The sequence below is a fragment of the Rhinolophus sinicus genome, chromosome 12 (genome assembly GCF_057876585.1).
Source record: "Rhinolophus sinicus isolate RSI-liver-muscle chromosome 12, RSI-T2T, whole genome shotgun sequence".
Taxonomy (NCBI): Eukaryota; Metazoa; Chordata; class Mammalia; order Chiroptera; family Rhinolophidae; genus Rhinolophus; species Rhinolophus sinicus.
In genome coordinates this window covers 29,279,458-29,306,701 of record NC_142512.1, presented here as the reverse complement: position 1 = coordinate 29,306,701, position 27,244 = coordinate 29,279,458, and the positions used below count along the sequence as shown (strand labels likewise).

At 35.2% G+C, this 27,244-nt stretch overlaps 1 protein-coding gene across 4 annotated transcripts in view; it reads left to right on the top strand.

The window, feature by feature from the left end:
* Positions 1–386: 386 nt before the first annotated feature.
* Positions 387–27,244, top strand: part of GDPD1 (glycerophosphodiester phosphodiesterase domain containing 1) — a 37,231-nt gene continuing 10,373 nt past the window's right edge. The window contains exons 1-7 of one of the 4 annotated variants that reach the window (XM_088802114.1): positions 387–1,344; positions 10,931–10,973; positions 16,521–16,656; positions 18,534–18,579; positions 23,703–23,821; positions 24,346–24,435; positions 26,699–26,832. In XM_088802114.1, the coding sequence (XP_088658240.1) occupies positions 1,203–1,344; positions 10,931–10,973; positions 16,521–16,656; positions 18,534–18,579; positions 23,703–23,821; positions 24,346–24,435; positions 26,699–26,832 (710 nt within the window). In that variant the 5' untranslated portion in view covers positions 387–1,202. The remainder of the gene's footprint in view (positions 1,345–10,930; positions 10,974–16,520; positions 16,657–18,533; positions 18,580–23,702; positions 23,822–24,345; positions 24,436–26,698; positions 26,833–27,244) is intronic. The other 3 variants (XM_019736413.3, XM_074319715.2, XM_074319714.2) reach the window with 3 other exon arrangements.

Below are 27,244 nucleotides of genomic sequence, written 5' to 3'. Positions count from 1 at the left end.
AGATAGTGTGGGATGAAAGGGAAACTATTAGGTTGGTGCAAAAGTAATTGCGGTTTTTGCAATTATGTTTAACCTTTTAAACCGCGATTACTTTTGCACCAACCTAATAGTTGGTCCTTCTGGAATTTATTTTGCTGTCTTCCTATGACTTTTAAGCGATAACCTGTAGCCTTGTCAACGTTTCCTTATTTTAAATGGATTTTAAGTCCACAAATATTTTTTGACTGCTATCATGTACAGGGCCTGGGGATTGTATTTTAATTTTTTATTTTAATTTTTTATTTTTTTATTTTTTTATTTTTTTATTGGGGAAGGGGAACAGGACTTTATTGGGGAACAGTGTGTACTTCCAGGACTTTCCCCCCCACCCCAAGTCTTGTCCTTTCAGTCTTAGTTGTGGAGGGCGCAGCTCAGCTCCAGGTCCAGTTGCCGTCTTCTAGTTGCAGGGGGCACTGCCCACCATCCCTTGTGGGAATTGAACCGGCAACCTTGTGGTTGAGAGCCCACTAGCCCATGTGGGAATCCAACCGGCAGCCTTCGGAGTTAGGAGCATGGAGCTCTAACCGCCTGAGTCAAGGGCAGGCCCTGGATTGTATTTTAAGAATGAAATGAGAGAGGAGTCCGTCCCTCAAATAGCTGACGGATAAACTAGTAGTACCTTTTATGGTTAGGTGTGACAATAGGGAAAGTTATCTCTTGGCTAGACAAATGGGTGATGGCTTTATTTGTTTTAGCAAGCTCTACCTCCTCTATTGGTAACAGGTTTGCATTTCCTATGAGTAGCGGCTAAGACTCTGGGCTGGAATCTTTCCTTTTCGATGTGAGTTTCTAATTAAGTCGGACCTTCCTGAAGGCTGTCCTTGAATAGCCTTTTCTGCCCGACTGATGGCGAAGGCACTGGCAGGTTGCCATGCTTTCGCCTCAGCTTGGAGGTTCTTCGAAGCGCTGCGGGAACGACCACAAAGCTTAGGTGGCTCCTGCTCGGCAGCGGAGCGCGCCTGCGTGCGGGGGCTCTTTTGTTGCCGGGGCGCCAGGGTCCGGCCGCGCCTGCGTGCTGGGCAGGCGCGAACAAGTGCGCTGCACCGCCGGCACCGGCTGGGGGCGAACAGACTCGGAGCAGCTGCTGCCGCTGTAGCCGTTGCGACCGCCGCAGCGGAGTTCAGAGGGCCCGGAGGTGGGAGACTTCACGTACGGAGGCTGAGATGTCGTCCACTGCGGCTTTTTACCTTCTCTCCACCCTGGGAGGGTACTTGGTGACCTCATTCTTGTTGCTCAAATACCCGACCTTGCTGCACCAGAGAAAGAAGCAGCGATTCCTCAGTAAACACATCTCTCACCGCGGAGGTGAGAGGGGTCCCTAGAACCCGATGGCGGAGATGGGGGTGGCTTTATTTAGTTTTTTGGTCCTTTGGAGCTCCGCAGAAGGCTGGCGAGTGGAAATACGTGAGAGTTTGAAGGGGGACTGGGGATGTGTGATTAGGGGGCTCCCCCGGAGATGAAGACGATGTGAAGGGGAGGTCTCTTACGGGAAGGAAGGGGTCTCAGACAGCCAAGGTGTGAATCTCTTGAGTGCCGCGGTGTCAGGGATTCTCAGGAAGAGAAGGACGAGGGTGAGAATGAAGGGTAGATGGAACGTTTCTCGGCGGACGGACGGGTAATCGCAAGGTCCCTACCTAGCAGCGAGTCACAGGGAGAGGGAGCACCGGGCAGAGCCGGGGGTACCCTGCCAGGGTAACCGAGAACAGACTGCTCCCAGCGAGCCGGGGGTTGAGCTTATGGGGGGAACCTGGGCTGTGGTCTTCCTGGGCTGAGGAACTGCGTGAACCTGGAACGTGCTGCAGCCCAGCTGTCTGCAGTCCCTGGGGGCCAGTCCCACGCCAACCCCCCACCCTGAGCATGACAATTGAGAAGACAGGGAAACTGAGTGCCTGGGCCGGATACACTTCCCAAGGTCACAATTAGACAATTAGAGCTTGGGCTGGACTGGGGCAGAAACTGGAGCATCCTGGTTCCCAAGGCTGCAAAAGCTTGCACCTGTTTGGTTTTTTTCTTTCTTTCTTTCTTTTTTTTTTTTTTTTAGCCCAGTCCTGCACCCCAGCAATGACACGGGAATTTCCATGTCAAGACAAAAAAATGTATCAGTTTATGACAGGATAGTATTGTTTAAAGACAAACAAAGAAGTTTCTTTTGGGAAAATGTCTTACTAATAAGAGCCTAGATAGTCCACTCTGATTTCCCAGACAGCACGCCAAATCTTTGCCTCTTCATTATTGAGTAATAAGTGTCTATTTCATTTCAAGCATGATGTATGAAATGTTGTGCAATTGGATTATTTCAATCAGTTTTAACTCTTCTTTAGAGACAAATGTTAAACTAGGTTAAGATTGCTTGAAATTCACAGTCTAACGCTTGATTTGGTACCATAACTCCTTTTCGAAAAAGAATTGGCCAGAAATAAGGTTTTAAATATCACAGAAATACCTTAGCATTATTCTATATAATCTGTATAATTTTATCAGTTAAACAGTACTAAAAAGTGACTTCAATGGTTATGCTAGTCTCCCATTCATGAAAAGGATCAAAGGTTTTAAGGGCTCACCAGCTAAATGCCATGCTATTTCTTATTTGTTTTATCCATATATTAATAGATACGCAGTTAAACTGCAGGATGACATTTGACTACGAATGAGCCTTCAACCATTAAACCAACTTTTGGTGTTTAAGTTGTTGCTGTAGAAGCAATTTTCAGTGGTGGTAGCCCTATTTTGGAGATAGGCAATACACAATGCAGTTGTGTTTACTGATTTTAAAAAAGAAAAGGGTGCTTACTAAAAACCCAAACCAAAGCAAAACACGATCTTCAAAAAAACTATCTAAACTGTCATTATGGATGATCTAAATTTCATTTTAGGAGAAATAATCTTGTTAAATACCTGCAGACTCAAAATCTATTTACTTGTTATGATGGACTAAAGCCCTATAGTAAGTTTCTACGTGTTAGTGCTTAATACACTTTTGTTGAGTACGTGCACCCAATAATACAGTTGAGTCATCTAGAGTGATAAAGGAGGTAGTTAAAAAACACTTTGTAACTCAAGATACCAAGTTTCGGGAAAATAATAGACTAGGAAGGAGTCACCGCTTTGCTTGCTTTTAATTTTTTTCTTGGACACCAATAACAATCACTAGTCTCTGTGCATATCACTAACATTTGGGTTTATTCTCTAGCGCTCTAACTGCAAATACCGATATTTCATGTAAGCCAGAAACCTTGATTGTTATATGTGTTTAAAGTCTATACACCTGAATTGCTATAACTTGAAACTCTTAATGTGTACTACTATATTATGTCTGCTATAAAAGGTTTATTACCTGTGTCAGTTTCTGGACCTACCACTAGTTAGCCTTGAGGATAACCCTGAGTTTCCTTATCTATAAATGGAGAATGTTTGCCTTGCTTCTCTTTGGATTGTTGGGAGGATGAGGTGTATAAAAAGCACTTTGAAAATTGCAAAATTGCTTGGAAATACGCATATAAGCTTGGATACAGGGGATACACATTTGTTTTTTGCAATAGAACTTTGAATTGACTGAGGATGAGATCACCCTATACTTATGTTTTCAAAATTTTCATGAACACTTTTGCCTTTTCTAAGATTGATTGTCCTTGAAAGAGGAAAATAGTGTTTCAAAAATTAAATGCTGTAGGCTTGCTTTGTTCTTAACCTCTGTAAAGCATACATTATATTGCATAATATTGTATTAATAATAGGATATATGACTACATCTGCTTCCATTACTAGACTGAGTTCCTCAAGGCTAGGTTTTAGATTTTATTAATTCATGAATCTCTAGCCTCTTATACAGATCCTAACATATAATTAAAAAAAATAGTTTATTGTCTGCTAATTACCTACTGCATGCTAGATACTTTCCATGTGTTTCCCAAATTTATTTGACCAAGAATACTTTTTATAACTACAATGTATTAATGAAACACCAGCAGGATCAAAGATATAGATACCCTTTGAATTAAATGGAGAGCAAGTAATACTCCCAAAGGACATTTTCTTAATTTCTCTATGAAATTATGAATTAGTGTTTTTCCAATTGCATAAGTAACTCATGTTCATTGTAGAAAATTTGGAAAATATTGAATTGAAAAATTAAAAAATAGTTCTTAAACTTTACTCTCTGAACATAATCTCTGTTAACATTTCGATGTATATCCTTTAAGTACATATTGTCCTACATTTAGAATTATACTATATAGACATTTATTTCAGATGCTCACTGCGTTAGCTAGAGATAGGATAGCAGGGAAATAACTTAAATACTCCCTAATCTGTCTCTATGGGCCAATTGAATTAAGCAGCAGGCTTTTTAGAAAGAGGTCTACTTATTAGGGTTTAGTGGCCAAAGAATTTTTTAAAAAATCACCAACTTATCAAATATTAACCTTCCCTCCTAATCTTTCACCCTTGGAGTCAAGGCAGAGTACAGTCACAATCTGCACATCCTGCCACAGATTGATTTGATAGGTGATAAGTTTGAGGGTAAAGATCCCTCTTGAACACTGGCTGCCTCTGGGTCCTAGACTTTAACTGGTTGTTCAAGGAGAAAATTGAAGCATTAGTATGAGTCTCACAAAGTCACAGGAAGTAGCATTCTGCAGTTGCACCCTGAAACATGTTCTGTGTCAGGGTATGGATTCTTTCTCTTCAGCTCTTATTCCCTCATTCCTGTTTTCAGGGAACTCTTCCTCACTTGTCTTGCTCATTCCTACTGATACCTTATTAGCAGTATAGTCATTTATCATTTATTTAATGGTACTTACCTACTTAAAGCAAACTCAAATGTATCTATTTTCAGCAATGGAGTTTATATTTATATAGATCTGTATATCTATAGATCTATACACATGTCTGTTATTCAGTAAATGAAGCAAAATATAGGTATATATGTGTGTATATGTCTGTACATATATACACATATACATATATATACACATATACACCTTCATATCTCTTAAACTATACAAATTTAGAAAAAATAAATACTGTTATAGAAAGATTATTGAAATTATCACAAGATACATAACAAAAACCATTTATCATTGAAGAGAGTATACACGTGGTGGTTAATTGGTAAATGCTGCTCATGTATCAAAATACAATTTGAATATCATCTTTCTGTGCTTCTGTGCTATTGATGTGTTTAATTTTTTTATTATTTATACAAATATAAATTTCACAAGTTTTTTCCCCTTGAAATATAGAAACATTTCTGCAGTACTCCAGGGAGCCTATATTGAGAAATGCTCTTTTGTACATACCATCTCTATTCCTTACAAACTCTTTATGCCCTTATTTAAATCATATATACTGCTTCCAGGGCTCATTATAAATGTTGAAAAACAAATGAATTTAAAAGTGAGGAAGGGACTTACTTTGTTGCTTGATTTACTGAATAATTCCATTTTGAATTGAGATAGGATTATATCTTTAAACATTAGGATATGTTTTATTTGCATTAACCTTCTTTTCCAATATCAGAAAATATATAATTTTGAGGGTTGTTCTCTTGTGGCTGATACACATTGTCACATTTATCACTGGTTTATAAACATCACACACATATATATCATGTATACAAAGATGTAAATGACAGTGGTGGTTGCAGCATAACTGTAAAACAAGTTTACAATGTTTATTGAATGTTTATGGGTATATAAAACATTTGGGAGGTAAAAAGAAAACTGAACAGACGTTTCTGTCCTTCACAGTATTTAACTCTAATTAAAGATACAAAAGAGAATGTTTCCTTTACTTTTCCTGTCCTATCAAAAATTAACCAATCACAAAGTAATTATGAAGCACTATATGAGAGGTAAAGTTAATATTGAATGAAAAATTGGGAAGTATATGTCAAAGCTGTAAATAAAGTGAATTGGGAATTTTCAGTGAAAGTTTTCTCAGGTGAAAAATAGGAACTGGTGAAGAGGGAAGCAGTAAAACATAAAGGAATTCTGGACAACTTGTATTAGGACAGCATGCAAAGTCTGGGATACTCATTCTCTTCCATATTTCATAATTAACTTCATAACTAATTAAAATTAAACTTTTGTTTATATGTAGAATGGTTATTTGAAAAGCCAGGCAGTGTTTAAGCTGCTTTTTGAGGCAAAAGGAAAGTTAGTGGCAAGCATGCTTCTCTGAATGATGTGATGATACTTGGAAAGAAAAGGAATCGAAACCATTTCACAATAGAAGAGCTAACACCAGATAATTCCTTGGAAATGGGTGGTGTACTTCTTAATTAGTCCCTTAGTTATGCTCCAGGTTTTCACCATATGAATCCAATAAGTAATTTGCGAGTGTTGTCGTTGTGGAATTTATCTTCAAGCTTTAGGGACAAATGCAAGAGTGTGGGAATAGGGACCGATATGAGTAGCTCATCAGTAAAACTGAAACAAAATTGTTATATGGATGCCAGCATAGAAGCTGCAGAATAGTTCATGACAAAAAGAGTGGGATCTGAAATCATACTGCTTATGCTCAAATCCTGGTTCCTCTTGTTGGCTGTGTGACCTTACCCATTGTTTTTTTCCTGGAGATAGTAATACCACGGTTGTGGGTTTTTAAATAAAATATATAAAGTACTAAGCACAGTATCTAGCTTCTGTGAATTATTACTATCTTGACCACTTTCTCAATATTTTATTTAGTTCTGGCTGTATAATTTCATAGACAAATAAAATAGATTCAAGAGCTTAAGTAATGTTCACATACTTAAGTTTAAATTAATTAAAATTAAAATTAATATGGAAAGCAGACGTAAAAGACAGACAGACAGACTTTGAATTTTTCTTTTTTTAAAGATTTTATTGGGGAAGGGGAACAGGACTTTACTGGGGAACAGTGTGTACTTCCAGGACTTTTTCCCAAATCAAGTTGTTCTTTTAGTCTTAGTTGTGGAGGATGCCATTCAGGTTCAAGTTGTTGTCCTTTCAGTCTTAGTTGTGGAGGGCACAGCTCAGCTCCAGGTCCAGTTGCCATTGCTAGTTGCAGGGGGCACAGCCACCATCCCTTGCAGGAGTCGAGGAATCGAACCGGCAACCTTATGATTGAGAGCCCCATGCTCCAACCAACTGAGTCATCCGGGAGGCAGCTCAGCTCAAGATGCTGTGTTCAATCTTACTTGCAGGGGGTGGAGCCCACCATCCCTTGTGGGACTTGAGGAGTTGTACTGGCAACCTTGTGGTTGAGAGCCCACTGGCCCATGTGGGAATCCAACCCGTATTAGGAGCGTGGAGTGCCAACGGCCTGAGGCACTGGGCCGGCCCCAGACTTTGAATTTAAATAGTAGTAAAAATTATATTAACTTTTTCAGAATACCAACTCTATATTCTTTTTCCTAACTCCTTTCCCCCAAACCAAAAGATCAAACAATAAGTATCTTTTGAACTCTTTGTGATAACACATTTTAAACATATACAAAAGTAGTAAAACTTTAAGAACCCATCACCCAGATACAATTATCATCTCATGCCCAATCTTGTTTCATCTGTATCCTTGCCAATTCTTCCTTCCCAGATTATTTTGAAACAAATTTCAGATATCATATTTCAAATACAATAAATATTTATTGAGCACTACTTTATGAAATATTCTAAAAGATGTATATTACAACTCCCTTGCTTATTGGAATTTGAGAAGCCTAATGAATCACACTGCTTACTTTCCCTTTGCAAGTTTGGAACTAATTTAGAAATAAAATGCCAGCGTCAGAGAGATGGAAGTGAAAGTATTAACTTTATTACTATTCGAGCTGAATTTGGACTCTATAAAGCCCTCTCTAAATTGAACTTTACACTAAAACTGAAGGCCTTTTCCTTACATTGGCAGGGCCTACCCTGGCAAACCTTCTGTATAGATGAGCAGAAATTTTGTTCCTTCTGAGGGTGGGCTGCTGTAAATTAAAAGGTCTGTCACAGGTGGACAGAGAGCTCTTTCTCCTAAGTGACCTCTGTTCCCATAGAGATGAGTATATGAGAGAATAAAGGGTTAAAAGTGTTCCTTACGACATCTTTGAAACACAATAAAGCTAAGTGCAATTAAAAAAAAAAGTGTTTCTTTTATTCTTTTCCCTTCTTGGGGACTAGAGGGGAATTTTCCTCCACTAGGTAGAAACAGGTAGTTGGGAGATGTTACGCTCAAAGGTTGTCTTCAACAAGCCTTTTTAGGATTTAGTTGAATATACCAGAGTACAAAAATCATAAGACTTAGAACTAAAGTCATTAAAAAAAAATTAGATGTGGCATATAGGTAGCAGCACTAACCTTTAGCGTACAACTTAATTAAAAATAGATATATGTACACCTCCAGGTAACCACTACTTAGGTCAAAATACAGAACATTTTTAGAATCATATAAGATTCCTTTGTTTCCTTCTTCCATCCCCAGAGGTAACCACTCCTATGACTTTATTATCATTGATTATTTAAGACAGTGGTTTTCAAAGTGTGGTCAATGGGCTCATGGGAGTCCCTGAAACCCTTTCATGGGTCTCCAAGGTCAAAACTATTTTCATAAAACATTATTTACCTTTTTCACTTTGTTGACATTTGCATTGATGGTGCAAAAGCTGTAGTGGGTAAAACTGCTGTCTCTTCACCATGAATGAAAGCAGTGGTACCAAGTGTACTAGTGGCCATTATATTCTTCACCATCATGTACTCACAGTTTAAAAAAAAAAAAGCAGTTTCACTTAGCAATACCTTTGATGTTAGTAAAAATTATTAATTTTTAAAAATTTCAACCCTTGAGTACTCACAACTTTTAATATTCTGTGTGACAAAATTGGAAGCACACTCAAAACACTTGCTGCATATCACAGTATGTCTTGAGAAAAAGTATTTGTGCAGTCATTTGAGTTTTGAGCTGACTTAACCATTTTTTTGTCCCACAGAACACCATTTTTATTTTAAAAAACTGACTAACTGGTTATTCAGACTTGAATATCTGACAGATATATCTTGAAAATGAATAAAGTGAGTCTCAGTAGAAGAAAAATAATCTAGTTTTCTTCTATGAAGGCAGTGGCAATGATTAAATTTGAGCTTTTAAGCTCAAAATTAGAATTTTTAAAAAACTTGTATCCTTGTATCTTCCAATATGAGCTTGATAGCTTTCCCATTCTTAAAGATTTTCCTGATGAGATCAGATATTAACAAACGTGATTTTTAAAAATATTGTATAATGTGTCGACATTTAGAAGGTCATCATAATTCAGTGATGACCAAAAGAGCAGTGCATGGTATTATAAAACCATGCACTGAAAGATCCATTCAAAGTTTGTGATGGACCAATGGATTTTCATATAACAGAGTGTGAAAAGGTCATTGATATGGTTTAAATTCTACGTTACAGCTCGCTTTTAAAAAACTACCGTTTGTGGTGCAGTGCAGTATCAAAGAAGAATCTTTCTTTCCCAACAACATATGGACCTGTATAAAGGTTAATATATATGTATGAAGCAGATATGAGAATCTAGCTGCCTCATATTAAACCAGACACTAAAGAGATTTGCAAAAATGTAAAACAGTGCTACTCTTCTCATGAAATTTTTTGGGGGAAGATAGTTATTTTTTCATGAAATGTTATATTATGAAATGGGTTTATTGTTATTTTCAAGTTAATACACTTTAGAAGTCAATTTCTAAAATGTAATTATGAATGGATATAATCCACATAATCAAAAGCTCTTTCAGATACCCAGTAAATGTCTTGACACCAAAATGATTGGGAATTGCCAGTTTAATTAAGTCTTGTCTGTAATAAGAATCATTGTCATCTGAAATGAGAAGGAAGTAGTTTCATGGAGGCACTTCCATGAAATTTGAGCTTAGAGAAGTGAATTAGGGAGAAGTGAATTCGTTCTGGAATTAAGGTTAAGAAAAATTGGGAGGCTTTGGGGAAGAGAATGTTCCAGGCACATGGCATGTCATGACTTAAGTCAATAGACATTCACCAAACACCAGTTACTGTAATAATGGCAATAGTAATAATAATAGCAATAATTCTTTACTTTCACTGAATATTCACTATTTCATTGACTCTAATGCCATTAGTTAGTTATAAGATGCAGAAATTTTATGTACGAAGAGAAAATTTGCCGATAAACTTACCATCCACTGTAAAATGCACCCTAACTTCAGAAATACTAAAAAGTGAAAAGCTGTCATTTTTCCAGTCAATGACATATGGCACTTGACACGATAATTCATTTAATTATACCAATCCTATGAGATAGGTGCCATTGTTATCCTTATTCTTAGAGATAAAGAAGCTCAGCTTAACAGAGCAGTCAGGCAACTTTCCCAAGTCCACACAAACATCAAACAGATTTTCGAGCAGAGATCCTAACTCCAGAGTCGCACTCAAGTACTACACTATACTGCCTTCAGTTAAAGTGATTAAAACACAGTCATTTATTTTAGGTAATCATGGGAAAGGAAGGCAAGAAATAGGTAAAGAATTTATGTTATCATATGATAAATGCCTTAGTAGAGAGATGCATAAGAGGCTATGGGGATACAAAGGAGAGATGGTTTAACTCTATCTGAGGAGGTGTATGTGTACCAAGTCCTCTTCTGTCTTTCCTGTGACCGCAGATATTATAACTTAAAAATCATGTTTAGGTTCTACCCCTCCTGCATTGCTGTGGCTCTTTTGATCTTTGATTCTTCCAAATGCAGCTAAAAAACAATTCAAAATAACATTATACTCTTTAAAACACTTGTAATGTCTACATAATATCTAAACGTCAAGATTCACTCGATGTATCTTATTAAAATGAATTTATGGAAAAATTCAAAAAAGTTCAAAGTAGCTGAGTAAATGAAGTTTGAATTTAATGTTTTCACAGGTGCTGGAGAAAATTTGGAGAATACAATGGCAGCCTTTCAGCAGTAAGTATATAAAAGGGTATTCTTTTCTTTTAAAGTTTATCTTTAAAGTGATGTTGAGTCACAAAGTGAAGATAGTATACATGTAGCATCACTTGTGACAGTTGTTTCTATTATATCAAAATTTCTTTCTTATGTAGTTAGTCTGAAGTGTTACAAATAGTGTTTGGCTTCTGCATAACTGAAAAAAACTAGATCAGAGTTTTGGGTAATCAAAAGATACTATAGTTCCAAAGCTGAAAGAAGACATTTGTAACAAGGAACATACTGTGTTGTGTAATGCTAATTAGTCTTGGAGAGAAAGAGAAAAGGAGAAAATGAAACAACTGTTAACACTGACTGCTGTTTATGAATAGGATTATGTGTCTACCCAGTAATTTTTTGTACAGATCTGAAACTGTAATCTGATCTAAAACAAGGAATGTGAAAAGTTAAACTCCATGTAAGATGTTACCTATCCATATTGATTTTCTTATATAATGTTTGAGCCATTTTATGTACATAAGTGGAGCTAAGAAATCAGGTGAATTTAAGTTCTTGTTCTATTTCTTATCAAAGACATTTTAGAGATTATTTTTCCTATTATCAGGTCCAAAAGTGCTGCTTCTCCATATTCTAGTTTCGTCTAAATCCTATCCCCTGGATTTGTCATGGCTTTCTCTTCCTATTCTATAATATGAAGCCTTTTGGCTATAATCTCAATAGTCTCTTACAGTTTAAAACGTAAAATCTTTCCTCCTGCCACAGACTGTGTGAAACAGAATAATTTAAATTACTTTGTTATCTTACCTCCTGAGGTAATCAGGACTGATAAAGAGAAATAATTGCATCTCACAATTTCATTTATAAAATGCTTTCAAGAACACCTTACGTTATGAATATGGCTCTTTCATGATTTCTTGAGAGTAAAATCTTTCTTTATTGATCTCTCAGTGCCTAACATCTAGCTCTGGGGTGCTAACAGGCTCTTACTAGTTGCTTACAGAATGAGATATGGAATGGGGCACTCAAGTACAAAGCAGAATATTAGCAGATGACAGATGAAGGAGACAGAACCTTATCTATAATACACATAGAACCAAAAACTAAAGAATTATACTGCACACATACACACACACACACACACACACACACACACACACACACACAGTCACTAAGCCCTTGAATATGTAAAATCTGGTTCTCAAGAGCTAATAAAACTAGGTTATTAAACCAGGCCGTCTTTTAAATACCCATAGGACAATTTGATCCCTGTGGTATTAACATGAATGGTAAGAAAAAGAAACAAATTGTATTAGCAATAGCTGGAAGAATAAGTTGGCAGACAGCCAAAGTAATTAATTAGTGACCTGATTCTCAATGATACATTTTTTAGAATATGTAACTATTATAATACTAATTATCTCATCAATGAAGTGGGAATAATAATAAAACCTCAATGTTTTTTGAAGTAAATCAGATTCAAATAAATTCCTTAACATGGGGTCTGTTGTAAGTGGTACGCATCGTTTGTTTCTGTGGAGTTTCACATAATTTTCACATCTTCTTTTAGTGCTAGAGTTTTAATTTATTTTTCTGGAAATGTTGAAGTACTGGCTTGCCTAACTTTTTTCTGTGTTTCAGTTTGTCAGAAATTCAGATAAAAAATATCTAGTGTTTCAGTTGAAGTAGATGCCTATTGTTATTTATGGAAAATTTTGAAGGCCAAAGTGATTTAAAAAAATTTTCTTTTCTTGCTATGTTTTAGCTATGTATCAAATTTGAGATAGTCTTATTAGTACAATTTACAAATCATCCTAGATGCGCTTTCTGTTGCTCTAAATTTTCATTTATTAGTTTGTTAACAAGAGGTATGCATTCAATAAATAGAGTATGTTTTGCATATAATTATTGGACATTTCTAAAAATAAACAACATTTCGGCTAAAGGCAAAGTTTATACTTACAAAGATTTCTCAGGTAATATGTATATACATATTTATTTAATACAGGAAAATACAGATAATGCCTGCTTTTACTCTCCCTCACATACTTATACAAAACAAAAAAAGAAATGAGACATGTATGTGATCAAATTCAGTAGTACTACTTTTTTTAGCTATATAAAGGATCTTAGAATTTTATTTCAAAACTGTTGGCTATATATGTTACTTACAGTTTCTACATTTTTATTCTTTAAAAAAATTAAACACAATATAGCAACAATATTTAAGGAAATTAAAAAATACTGAAAAATAATTCTACCAACCTGAAATCTGTTTTTGTTTGCTTATTTCTTTGTGGTTCTAGCAAACATACAATTGACAACCAAGTCTTCTCTTTTAAAAGTGGGTATCCTTTAAAGAACATGTGGTATATATACACAATAGAATACTATTCTGCCATAAGAAAAGATGAAATAACACAATTTGCGACAACATGGATGGATCTTGAGATTATTAGGCTAAGCGAAATAAGTCAGACAGGAAAAGTCGAGAACCATGTATCTTCACTGGTACGTGGTATATAAAACTGAAAACAGCCAAGGACCAAGACAAACAGATGAAGAAACCAAAACTCATAGACACAGACAACAGTTTAGTGGTTACCAGAGGGTAAGGGGGGAAGGGGCTGGTAGATGAGGGTTAAAGGGATCAAATCAATGGTGATGGAACAAGAACTGATTCTGGGTTTTGAACACACAGCGCAATATATAGATGATGTATTACAGAATTGTGCACCTGAAATCTATGTAACTTTACTAACAATTGTCACCCCAATAAACTTTAATTAAGAAAAAAAAGGTTGGTATCCTTTAGAAGAGGACACAAAGTTAACAACTTAATTATTTGCATCTTTACATTAAGGAGCTAGGATTATTTGTTTCATCTAACAACTGGTGGTAATCAGGACACTGAAGTGGGGAGGGTTCCTTAAGGAGGAGAAGGAAAAAGCATGAAACTTTGGTACAAGACAGCAAGTGGCCATTGGGTCTTTTGGAATGGGACGCTGATGGGAGTGGGCGAAGTAAAAGAAGATGGGGAAATGGTTGTCTCCAAAGGCAAATGTTGCCAGCTTCATAATTTTAAAATCGTTAGATCTGTGATAGCCAAGGATCTTAAAAATCATCTAATCCAACACCCATAATTGCATGCTTGTATATCCCATAACCTCATTCTCTCTTTATTAACCAAAGAGTTACCACACATTTTTGAGAAACATTAAGAAACTTTTGCTTAATTGTTAAAACTTTATTCTCTAATTGTTATATAATATTTTAATGTGATGTGTTTTAGGTTTAAGTATAAAACAGAAGATACATCCCTCCCCTTTAGGAGATTCATAGGCAAAATAGGAATCATGAATGCTTACTTTTTTAAAAGGATGTTCAGTTTTTCTTAGATTAAATTCCTGCTGTTATTCATTGTGTTGAAGGTGGATAAATTGGTGTCAAAAATATTGTCTTTTAGATAAAGTATATTCATAATGTAATTATTCGTACTTTTTCATTATAAAAGCTTATATAAGCATACCTCATCTTATTGTGCTTTGGTTTATCGCACTTCACAGATACTGCATTTTTTACAAATTGAAGATTTGTGGCAACCCTGTGTTGAGCAAGACAGCCCCATTTTTCCAACAGCATTTTCTCATTTTGTGTTTCTGTGTCACATTTTAGTAGTAATACTTGGAATATTTCAGACTTTTTCATTAGTGTTATATTTCTCATGGTGACCTATGATCAGTGATCTTTGATGTTACTATTAATTGTTTTGGGGGTGCCATGAACCACACCCATATAAGACAGTGAACTTAATTGAAAAATGTGTGTGCTCTGACTGCTCCACCCACCAGCTGTTCCCAGTCTCTTCCCCTTTCCTTGGGCCTCCCTATCCCCTGAGACACAGCAATATTGATATTAGGCCAATTAATAACTCTGCAATGGCCTCTAAGTGTTCAAGTGAAAGGAAGAGTCACACATCTCTCACTTTAAATCAAAAGCTAGAAATGATTAAGCTTAGTGAGGAAGGCATGTTGAAAGCTGAGGCAGGACAAAAGCTAGGCCTTTTTGCTCCAAACAGTTAGCCAAGTTGTGAATGCAAAGGAAAAGTTTTTGAAGAAAATTAAAAGTGCTGCTCCAGGGCGGGCCTAGTGGCTCAGGTGGTTGGAAGTTCGTGCTCCTAACGCGGAGGTCACCAGTTCGATTCCCACATGGGCCAGTGAGCTGCGCCCTCTACAGCTAAGATTGTGAACAACAGCTCTCCCTGGAGCTGGGCTGTGGTGAGCAGCTGGAGGTTGGTGTAAGCTGCTGAGTGCTGGTAGCCGGCAGCCATCATGAGCTGCCGTGAGCCGCTGTGAGTGACCGACGACCGACTGCCTCAGCCCGGGTGGAGCACAAGGCTCATAATACCAGCATGGGCTAGGGAGCTGTGTCCTACACAACTAGACTGAGAAACAACAGCTTGAACCAAAGTGTGAGGGGAGGCAGAAAAAGGGGGTGGGGACGTGCTCTGGAAGGATCAAACCAGCCACAACATTCCCTAAGCCAAAGCCTAATTCAGAGCAAGGTCCTAACTCTCTTTAATTCTATTAAGGCTGAGAGAGCTTAGGAAGCTGCACATGAAAAGTTTGAAGCCAGCAGAGGTTGGTTCCTGAGGTTTAAGGAAAGAAGCCATCTCTATAACATAAAAGTGTAAGGTGAAGCAGTAAGTGCTGATGGAGAAGCTGAAGCAAGTTCTCCTAAAGATTCAGCTAAGATAATTAATGAAGGTGGCTACACTAAACAACAGATTTTCGATGTAGACAAAACAGCTTCATATTAGGAAAAGATGCCATTTAGGACTTTCACAGCTAGAGAGGAGAAGTCAATGCCTGGCTTCAAAGCTTCAAAGGACAGGCCGACTCTCTTGTTAGGGACTAATACAGCTGGTGACTCTAAGCTGAAGCCAATGCTCATTTACCATTCCAAAATTCCTAGGGCCCCAAAGACTTATGCTACATTTACTCTGCCTATACTCATTGTTGTTTTTATTCTTTTTGATGCTATTGTAAATGGAATTGTTTCATGATTTTCTTTCCGGCTTGGATACCCCCCCACCCTTTTTTCCCCTTGCTTAATTGCTCTGGCTAGAATTTCTAATCCTATGTTCAATTACCGTGGCAAAAGCTAACATCCGTTTCTTGTTTTTACTCCTTTCATTTTGTAGATGTGGAAATGGAGGCCCAGAAGGGGCATTTACTTGCCCAATGTTATACAGCAAGTTCATAGCAAAGCAGAAACTGACACCCAGATCTCTTAAGTTCTGGTGCAGTGTTCTTTCCATTATATTGGGCTGACAGAAATAAGGGTAACTGGTTATGGAAAGGAGACAACGTGATTCTTTTAGTCTAAGTTCATTTGGAATATTTTCACATCAATAAATCATAGTAGATGACAGTGTTGAGAACTTTTAGTATTATGGGATTTTTTTTTTTTTCTGTTTGATTACAATTCCCAATTTTTACATCTGATGCATGTAACCTAAATGTTTCTGTAAGTTTCAAAATGCCATTATTCTTTGTATTTCTTCAGTGCAGTTACAATTGGAACTGATATGCTGGAATTAGACTGCCACATCACAAAAGATGAACAAGTCGTTGTGTCACACGATGAGAATCTAAAGAGATCAACTGGGGTCAATGTAAACATCTCCGATCTCAAGTACTGTGTAAGTAAAAATGCATGACAAACTAATATCTAATAGATATTAGGGCCTGTAAGATTTTTAAAAACAGTGAATGCCAGATAGTGCTTCAGTAAATAATTAAAAAAATAAATGACAGTAGTTAAATAATGAATCTGAAAGAAAATTTAAAAAACTATTCTGAGTTTCAGTGAGGATGTACTTACTTCATACATATATGGAGACTTATTTTTATAAGTATTTTAACAAAATTACCAAAGTTTTCAAATTTAAACCTACTAGAGTTCAACTTGCTCGAAGTACTCTATAATTTATTTGATTCAGATTAAATATATGAATTAGTTTTAGTCTTCAAGTATAGAAAGGAGCCTTAAAAATCTGATTTTAATAGTTTACAATGCTCATTATAGTAAATACTAATAAATGGAAGGAAAATGCTCAATTTTACCATCTGAAGAAAACTTATGTTAACAGGATACTACCTGTATGTATATCCTGTATGTTTTTTACATAGTTGTGATCCCACTGTATATCATGTATATGTTATTTTAAAACACTTTTAACATTTTTGCATAATACATAGTTTTCTGTGCTTTTTCTTTTTTTAATAGACTTTAGTTTTTAGAGCAGTTATAGGTTTACAGCAAAATTGAGCAAGAAAGTACAGAGACTGCCCACATATCCTTTGACCCCACACAGGCACAGCCTCTCCCCCTAGCCACACCCCCCACCAGAGGGGTGCATTTATTACAGTTGATGAACCTACACTGATAGGTCCTCATCACCCAAAGTCCATAGTTTACATTAGGGTTCACACTCGGTGGTGTACCTACCATAGGTTTTAACACATGTACAATGACACGTACCCACTGTTACAGAATAGTTGCACTGCCTTAAAAATCCTCTGTGTTCCACCTATTCATCCTTCCTGCCCCCTTAATGTCTGACAACCACTGATCTTTTTGCTGTCTTCATAGTTTTGCCTTTTTTAGAATGTCATATAGTGAGAATTGTACAATATTTAGTCTTTTCAAATTCCATGCTTATTTTTCATAAACATTTCAATGACTGTAGTTATTCCATTGAGTGGATGTATAATTATTTTTTTAAATAGTCCTCTATTGTTGGACATTTAAATTAAGTCTTAAGTTTTCACCGTTAAAGATAACACTGCATTGAACACCTTTGTACATAACGATAAAGTTTTCTGTATATTTATGTGCTTATATAAAGTTTTTTAAGAGATATAAATATATATTTATAAAGATGTTTGTATTTATTAAAAGTATTTATATAAATAAAAAGTTATCTCTATATTTAAAATTATTTCCCTAACTAAACTCTCAACAAGGAATTTATTGGGTAAAATATTAGGACTATTATAGTGTCTTAATATATATTGAAAGTTGCTTTTCCTAACTTGCTTTTTAAATTGTTCAAAAGAGTTCTAAAATCTGATATTAGAATACTGCCCACTTTGCCATACCCTTATCATTATTGGGCATTATAAAACTATACCAAATATTTCCTAATTTGCTGGATTAAATTTTAATCTGCACTTGATTGATTGTGAGATTAAAGATTTTCTATATGATTTTTAGTCATTTTTGTTTTTCTCTTTGAATTATCTATTCTTGACATTTGTCTACTGAGATGTTTGTATATTTATTTTTGAGAAAAGGTTCATATTAAGTAGTACAAATTTCTTGTAGGTTGTGAAATGAAGTAATTATATGATTAATTTACTGTTGGGGATGTTCTAATGGGTGCCCTATGTAAACACATGTAGTGTTTTGTTCTTTTATTTTTTTGAAGAAGCAAATCTTTATGTCTTAATGTAAGACATTAATATAGTTTTAAGTTTTTGAGAGCTAACTTGTTTGCAATCATATCTTTCAAAGGAACTCCCACCTTACCTTGGCAAACTGGATGTCACATTTCAAAGAGGTAATATTTCCCATTTGCACCTTAACCCTTTACATTAAAGTATATTCATTTATGCTGATAATTAGATATTCATGCATGTTCTCTTGTCATAGTAAGTTCCAGCTAAAAGTACAGCCCTCAAAACTTATTCTGTCAGGCCTACAAATCTTTACTCTTGACCCTGAAATGACGAAGTCCAGAGATTTAAGTGGCTCATTCTGTTTCAATTTATATACAGGTAATTTAAACCTGAATACTAATGACAAGAAACCCAGATATTATTAGGGACATTTTGTACTTCTAAAGCTTCAATTCTAGAATATTACTATAACTTGTAGTAATCATAAATTAAATCAATAAACGAAAAGACATTAAAATGACCCTTTCAGATCCTTACTGATTCTATCACATTTGATTCTGTCTTTTAGCTGCTCCATATTATTAATTATTAAAAAGAATTCTAATATTCCAGTAAACCATCCATTTCCTATTCATCTTTACTGTTTAGTCACCAGCATAGCTGTTTCTTTCTTTTAAGGGAACATTTCTCACAACAAAATATGTCCCTTGGCCCAATTTGTTAGTCAGAAAATGGAACATGTTTGAGTGGAAAATAAACCACCTTGAGATACAGGTTGCTGAGCAGGTATAGACTCCCTCACTATCACAATTTAGCTTCATGTTTTGAATGATTCGAATGTAACTCATTAAAACCACAAGGTGCTACATGTTATGGTCCTTCATATGGCTTGCATGTAGTTATAACCTTGGTTAAATGTCAAGGACCTATTGATACTAATTTTCAGAAAGAACTGTTACTGCTCTGTGAGCTAGATTTTAAATTGGCAAGTATAATTTCACCTTGATTGGGAAATCTGAGAAAGGCAAATAAAAATCAGAAAATTGTTTAACTTAGCTATCTCTAAGGGATATTAAAATTTGATAATTTGTTGATTTTGCCTTCCAGGTAAGTATCATTAAGCTGTGTTGGTTTGAGGAAACACTTTTTTCATTCTTGTAATTAATAGGATTATACTTGCCAAGTTATTTTAATATTTGTGTCAGTTGTGGACTTGTAAAGGTTAAGAAAATTTCATAAGTGAAGTTTTTCCTGTTTTTCCCTTTGTAGAGCAAAGCCAAAGCTTCACAAAGATTAAAAGATCTTTTGAGAAAAAAATGTTTTTTTTTTTTTTTATGGTTTTTATACCCCCCTCATAAAGTCATGAAACTTTTGAACGTGAAGAGAACTTTGAGACCATTCAATTCTTTTTCCTCATGTGATATATAAGGAAACAGGTCTAAAGATGTAAATTAACTTGATTAAGGTCAGTCAAGTTAGTCACTACAAGTCAATGACCTGGCTAGGACTTGAAACTAGGTCTCCTCCTTACCCAGGCCAGTATTCAGATCTGTATTCAGCATTCACCATATTGCCTCTCCATTTGAAGAGTCTCTTCAATGCCTTATTAATAGCAATGCCATGTACTCTCAAGTTTCAGACAACTGTAAAGAATAATTAACTTTAGTTTATATTGCATTCAATTCATACTGTATTTAAGACTGTGCCTCAAATGTGAAGTTTACAGTATTTGAAACAGACTAATACCTAGTACTGTAAAAACTTGACTCAGTTTTTTTCTATCCTCGTCCCCTGCTCAGAACTCTTGCTTGCTTTTCTTTAAATACTAGAGAGAAAGAGAAACTATCAACTCTCAGAACAATATACATACCAGGCCTGTGGTTTTCTCTGTGGTTCACAAAAGTACTGGAGAAGCGTTGTTTTCTTTTAAAGGTGCTTTGAATGTGCCACAGGTTACATTAAAAAGAAAGAACAGAAAAGTATATTAACCAAAGGGTTTGTTATTATTTATCCTGCTTATTGAAAGTAGTCTTTTTTCATGCAAATAATAATTTGGATAATCTGGAGTTGACTGTAATAATCAGTTTTAAACTAGCATGCTATAGAGGCAACTTCACTCAACATCCTAGGGTATACTCTTGCCTAGCATTCTTTTATTCATTTTATTTTTCAATTACAGTTGACATTCAATATTACATTAGTTTCTAGCATTCTTGTTTTCCTGTTAGTTTTCTCTTTCCCTTTTTGTAGTATTTCCCAGCCGGTTATACTCTACCTGGAACAATACTGGGGACAAACTTCTTCAACTCTTCTACATTCTGTGCTGGCTGAGGCATCTAATTTAAATATCTTCACAGCACATTAGCACACTTTTTTCTTAGCACAGTTTAATTTCCTTGTTTTCCCCAGTATTCGATGCAATATTGTTCTTGTGCAATGTGTCATTTTGCTGTTCCAAAGTTAGTTTTGTCTGTTTGACCCTTTTCTAAATTGGCCCTTCCATATATCTTACTTGGGTGTGAAGAGCTGTTACCCATGGCAACTCTTTTGACTGCTAAATTAATTTTTCCACACTTAACAAGCTAACAAAATTTTCAGTTAATTAGAATAGCACTATCTAAACAGAACTTCCAGTAGTGATACAATTTTTTTTTTTTACACTGTCCAATAGAATATCCAAAAGCCACATGTGACTATTGAGCACTTGAAATGTGGCTAGTGCGCCTGAGGAACTGAGTTTTTAATTTTATTTCATTTGAATTGAAATAACCCTAATGCAGCTAGTAGCTACCACATTGAACTGTGCAGTATTAGAGCATCATGTTCAGACTTTTTAGGTTATAAGTAACAGAAACCAGTTTACACTAGCGTAAGTGGGAAAAAATAGAGATTTATTTTATCGTTAACTGTCTAGGATGATGGTGGATCTGACATTAAACATTATTGGATCTAGGGGTCTAAAAAGGACTTTTTTTCCTTCCTTCCATGGTTCTGCTTCTCTTGGGTCTTATCCTCTTCCGCTGTAGATGGATCTTGTCCATGTGGCAGGGATCATGTTCACTGACAACTATAAATTCACATCCTGCCTGCGCTGTGACCCCAGGGAAAAAGGCAATCACCCAGTGAGCTTCAAGGGAAAAGTTCTAGAGAAAGACACTGATGGGCCTTGCTTGGATCACGTGTCCATCTTGAAATATTTACCGTGGACAAAGAGATAAGCAATTATGATTGGCCAGACCTAGGTCATATGCCTACCATGAGAGTGAATGGGGAGCGGGTCTTGTTTTTTACAGCCCAATATATTAACATAATTAATTTTTGTAGTTCAGTTTTGTAGTCTATGATAAGTCTAAACTCTTTCATTTATAAATGCTAGTAATCCATCTCAAGATAGTCCAAAAAACATTCTTAAAGAATTTATTGATTATCATAACTAAAAAGTCTAGAAGTTATATGCCTTCAGACATGACTGATTCCAGTTGCTCATGCCATAATTGGTCTCTATCTCCATTTCTTCATTCCACTTTCATTTATGTTAGCTTTGTTCTTAGGCACACCTTCTCCACATAAAGATGGACCTCTAAGAACATCAAAAATGCATTATCAATTTTGCTGAGGATTTCAGGAGCCCTCTCCTAGTATCCATATTGTTGTGCTTAAAGGGTCATGTGCTCCTCTCTCTGTGTCAGGGGAGACAGCCAAATGATTGACAGTCCCATCAGAGCCCTGTTTGAATTACAAGGAGTAGGAAAAAGGCAATAGAAATAGAATACCAAACAGACAAAACACTAACAGATACTTCTTTTTTTTTTTTTCATTCACAGGTGGCTTTTCACATGGGCCTTTATTATAATTAATGTTCTAACATGGATTTAATTTACTTTTTTGATATGCTGCTTTGTTTTGATTTGCTGTACACTAAAGATGAAATGAAGGATCTTTCACCATTTTGTTATTCACAGATTAGTAGAATTGAAGTTTTAGATGGAAGAGGAAATTTTATGATAGTTATATAGTATGTATAGTAAGTGATATAAGTGATTAGAGGCAAGAGGGACTAGGGAAAGAACAAAGGAAATAATCCTCAGGAAACAAAGAATGATTAAAATCCTATTCTAATTTTATGACTCAATTTTCTTTGACTTGAATTGCATTAATATAATTCTTCAACACATCACTGAATTAGCATGTATTTCTCTTGCTTGAATATTTTTCTCAATTTCTGAAAAATTCAATGATGATATCAGAGCAAAACTTTAGGAACAATCTTAGTATCCACTAGTAGGGTACAGAGTCCCAGCTGGGGTTCTGTAACAAAAGAGAGATTAACAAGACAAAAACAAACAGAAGTTTATTAATATGTATGTATCATGGGGGAAATTCAGGGATGGCTGGAACCTGAGTTTATATAGCATCTTAACAACAAAACCAATAAATGTTCAGAGAAGTGACAAGACAAAGGAGTGAGTTTCTAGGGTGGCAAATTGTGGGAAGGTAATATATGGGGGAATAATGGAAAATAAAGGCTAGTCAGTAGTTATGTAGTCTTCTGGTGCTGATAAGGGTCTAGGGTTGTTGGTGATTGATTTTTGTACAATTTAACTCTTGTGTATAGGCAAATAGGGGGAGGGCAGAGAACTTTTTTGTATCTGCTTCTTCTCAATTGCTTTCAGTTCAAAATAATCCTTGTGCCAAAGTGGCATTTAGAGTGGTACCCTTCAAGGGGAATGTTTAAATTAAAATAATTAAATTGTTGTATCGCTACTCGATGGAGTATTTTAAAAACTTTAAAAATAATAATTAAAGAATAAAATCAGTAGATGATATCAATGTCAATATCATGGTTATGATATTGTATTATATTATAATTTTTCAAGAGGTTACCATTGGAGAATCTGGGTCAAGGGTGCACGGATCTCCATGTATCATTTCTGACAACTTCATGTGAATTTAAGAGTTATCTTTAGAGGTTTAATGAAAAACTTTTAAATCATAATTATAAATACAGTGTATTAACATGCAATATTTATTTTTGTGTAAAAAAATCAGGTTAAAATCTGTAGGTACACCATAACGCCCTTGAATTATGCATAGGAAAAAAAAGGGTAGAGAAGGTACAGAGGGTCCCGATGGTTATATCTAAGTTGTTGCTTTTCTTTTTCTTCTTTATACTTTTTATCATTGTGTAAATGTCCTATTATGACTGCGTGCTTTTAACTTTTCTAATAATCAAAAAAGTAAACATCATCTTTTAAAAATACATTTAAAAATCTTGCTTTCTCAGCATGCCAATGCGAAGGAAAAGATAACCGAATTCCATTACTGAAGGAAGTTTTTGAGGCCTTCCCTAACACTCCCATTAACATCGATATCAAAGTCAACAACAATGTGCTGATTAAGAAGGTACTTAAGGCATTGCCTCCTCTGAGTGTGTTGCATCCGATTTCACAAACTAAATAAGGCTAGAGTAGGTGGCTGCATAGGTCGATACTGTTCAAGGAAATGTGATACTCTCGGGATCAGTATTGTTTTAAATAATGCCCTCCCTAGTAGGAGAGATCACTTTACTGCAGAAAAGCCTGTTTTCTGAGTGAGTTGTCCTGTCTCAGTCATGGATAAAAGTGAGCTCCTGTGAACCAAAAGTTCTGCATTTACATATTTAACTACTTCTCCATTAATTCGCTTCATTTGTAGTTAGCTTATGCCAAATTACTAAAGAGTTATAGTCTGTTAGATAAATCATATAATGGTAAAATGTAAGTAATTCTGTATATCTTTGTACATAATCTGAATGTATGCATCCCTTCTTCCAGAATTTTATACTATTCACTGGCAGATAGTCAATTGTAACCCATTTTTTTATGTGAAATGATGTAAGCAGATTTACAAATAGGCACATGCATAAAAGTTTGAATTTTCCTTTGTAGGTTTCAGAGTTAGTGAAGCAGTACAGACGAGAACACCTAACAGTGTGGGGTAATGCCAGTTATGAAATTGTAGAAAAGTGCTACAAAGAGGTAAGCTTCAAAAATGATACAGAATGATCTATCTTTGTTGTTATTGTGGTTGTATATCGATAAATGGTAAATTATTACAGTAATAATTTTTAAAAATTATCTTATTTCGTAGCGTTGATCCAAAGACAGATGGTACTGGATGGGGGCAACTGATCAGAATTTTACTAATAGAGATAATGGATTTATAGGTAATAGATTTAATAGAGATAATGAACCATGCAATTAAAGTTCAATATAATTGGACTGGCTTACATTATTATTTTTACATGCTAATATTGTTTACCAACATTTTATTATGTACATAATGAAACAAAATATGATTCCCATCTTTTAATTTCTGTTTTTTTGTTAGGTAATTGAAATTAAAAAAGAAAAACACCTTTTATTTATTTTAAGTGTGTTTTTCTAGGACCCATCAGCTCCAAGTCAAGTAGTTGTTTCAATCTAGTTGTGGAGGGCGCAGCTCACAGTGGCCCATGCGGGGATCGAACCGGCAACCTTGGTGTTATGAGCATCACGCTCTAACCAACTGAGTTAACCGGCCAACCCTGAAATATCTGTGTAATTTGGAATTAAAGAAGAAGTATTTAGTCCTTCGATTCTGTATCTCAAGCTTTTCTTTACCCTACCTCCAAACTAGAATTAATCAAATTAATCCTGGAACATAATTATCAAGATATATATATATATATATATATATATATATATATATATATATATCACACACACACATCGACTGTGTTTCCCCAAAAATAAGACCTAGCCCCACAATCAGCTCTAATGAGTCTTTCGGAGCAAAAATTAATATAAGACCCGGTCTTATTTTGCTATAAGACCGGGAATATAATATAATATAATTAATATAATATAATATAATATAATATAATATAATATAATATAATTAATATAATATAATATAATATAATATAATATAATATAATATAATATAATATAATATAATATAAATACTGGGTCTTATTTTACTATAAGACCCGGTCTTATATAATATAAGACCGGGTCTTATATTAATTTTTGCTCCAAAAGGCATATTAGAGCTGATTGTCCAGCTAGGTCTTATTTTTGGTGAAACACTGTGTGTGTGTGTGTGTGTGTGTGTGTGTGTGTGTATATATATATATATATATATATATATATGATTTCAGTGAGCTATCTACCCACTGAAATTTTATCTGATTGAAGAAAATACATCTATAAACATTAATTTTGCTATATTTTGAAATGGTATGCTAAGCCTCTGTAAGAAACTTTAGCTATATAATCAGCTAAGAGAATTTGAAATTCAAAATGTTAGAAAATCTTAGGCATTGAAGACTCTCTTTCAGAATACAAGTAATAGTGCAATACAAATAGTGCAGGGAGAGAGGTTATGGTGAGTTGTTTAAAGGGTGTAGAGTTTCAGTTTTGCAAGATGAAAAGAGTTCGTATACAGAGGGTGCCAAAAAAATATACACACATTTTAAGAAAGGAAAAAAACTATTAAAATTATAATAATACATACCGATAACAAAAGATGAATACAAGTCACGTTTGATTTCTGCAATTACAAGAGGTACTCAAAGTGGTTACCATCAGCATCCAGATACTTCTGATTATGGCGAACTACTGCTTGAGCAACGTTGACCAGAGTGTCCACTTATACATTTTTTTGGCACCCCCAGTATACATGAAGCTTGCATGCTAAGCGTTTTGGGATCTTGAACACATTTTCCAATAGAAACTTAAAATGGTGGTTAGATTCTTTGACTAGCTTACAAAATCCTATTTATATTTGAGCTATACTGTAGCTGAAAGATGACATATTTGCAACAGTATTAATATATATCTGTATATGTCGATATTCATATTTACATCATATCCTATTTAAAAATGTATAACTATATATAGATACTAGATATAGTTACCTATTCTAAATGGGAGTAAGGTTACTAAGTATTTCATATCTTCCCTTCTTTATCTGATAAGCACTATCACAAATAGACAGAAGTGGTGTTCCAAAAGTAGAGAGTAGAGAATAGAGAAACTTTAGTATCATCAGTTAACATTATAGGGCCCCAAGACAGATCCTGACCCATTTGTCAAGGACTAGCCATTTTTAAGTGTGGTGTGTTTGGAAATGAATAATTCAGGGAGTACTTTTAACAGATGTCAAGATAACAGTCTTGGAAAATTTTCAGGGTTGTGAAATAATCCTGGTTATTTGAGCAGTTATAGAGTAACATGTAATATTGTTTGTGTGTTTTAGAATTCAGATATTCCTGTACTCTTCAGTCTACAACGTGTTCTGCTCATTCTTGGCCTCTTCTTCACTGGTCTCTTGCCCTTTGTGCCCATTCGAGAACAGTTTTTTGAAATCCCAATGCCTTCCATCATATTGAAGTAAGTGGCTACCTGTTTTTATCAGTTATCAAGGAGGACTAAGATAAAGCTCGTTAATATCAATATCAATTGATAAAAAATCGATTGCTGTAGAATCGATTCCATGTTTGTTTAGCTGACCTATATTAACACATTCTCTAAAATGAATAATAACAAAAGGTTTATAAGTTTTTAATCTGGGCCCATCTCAGGTAATAGTGGATTTCTATGCTTGTGTACTCAGAAGTCAGGTAAAAGAATTAAACTTAATTGTTGAAGCTTAGTAATTATTTTATTCTAATATCTAATAGCGATTGCCCTCCAACTGCCCTTTTTTCTACTTCATTGACAACTATACATAGCTGAAATTCCATTAAACTCCAAATTCACCACTAGTATTAATACATTTAGGAAGAAAACAACTGCCACCACA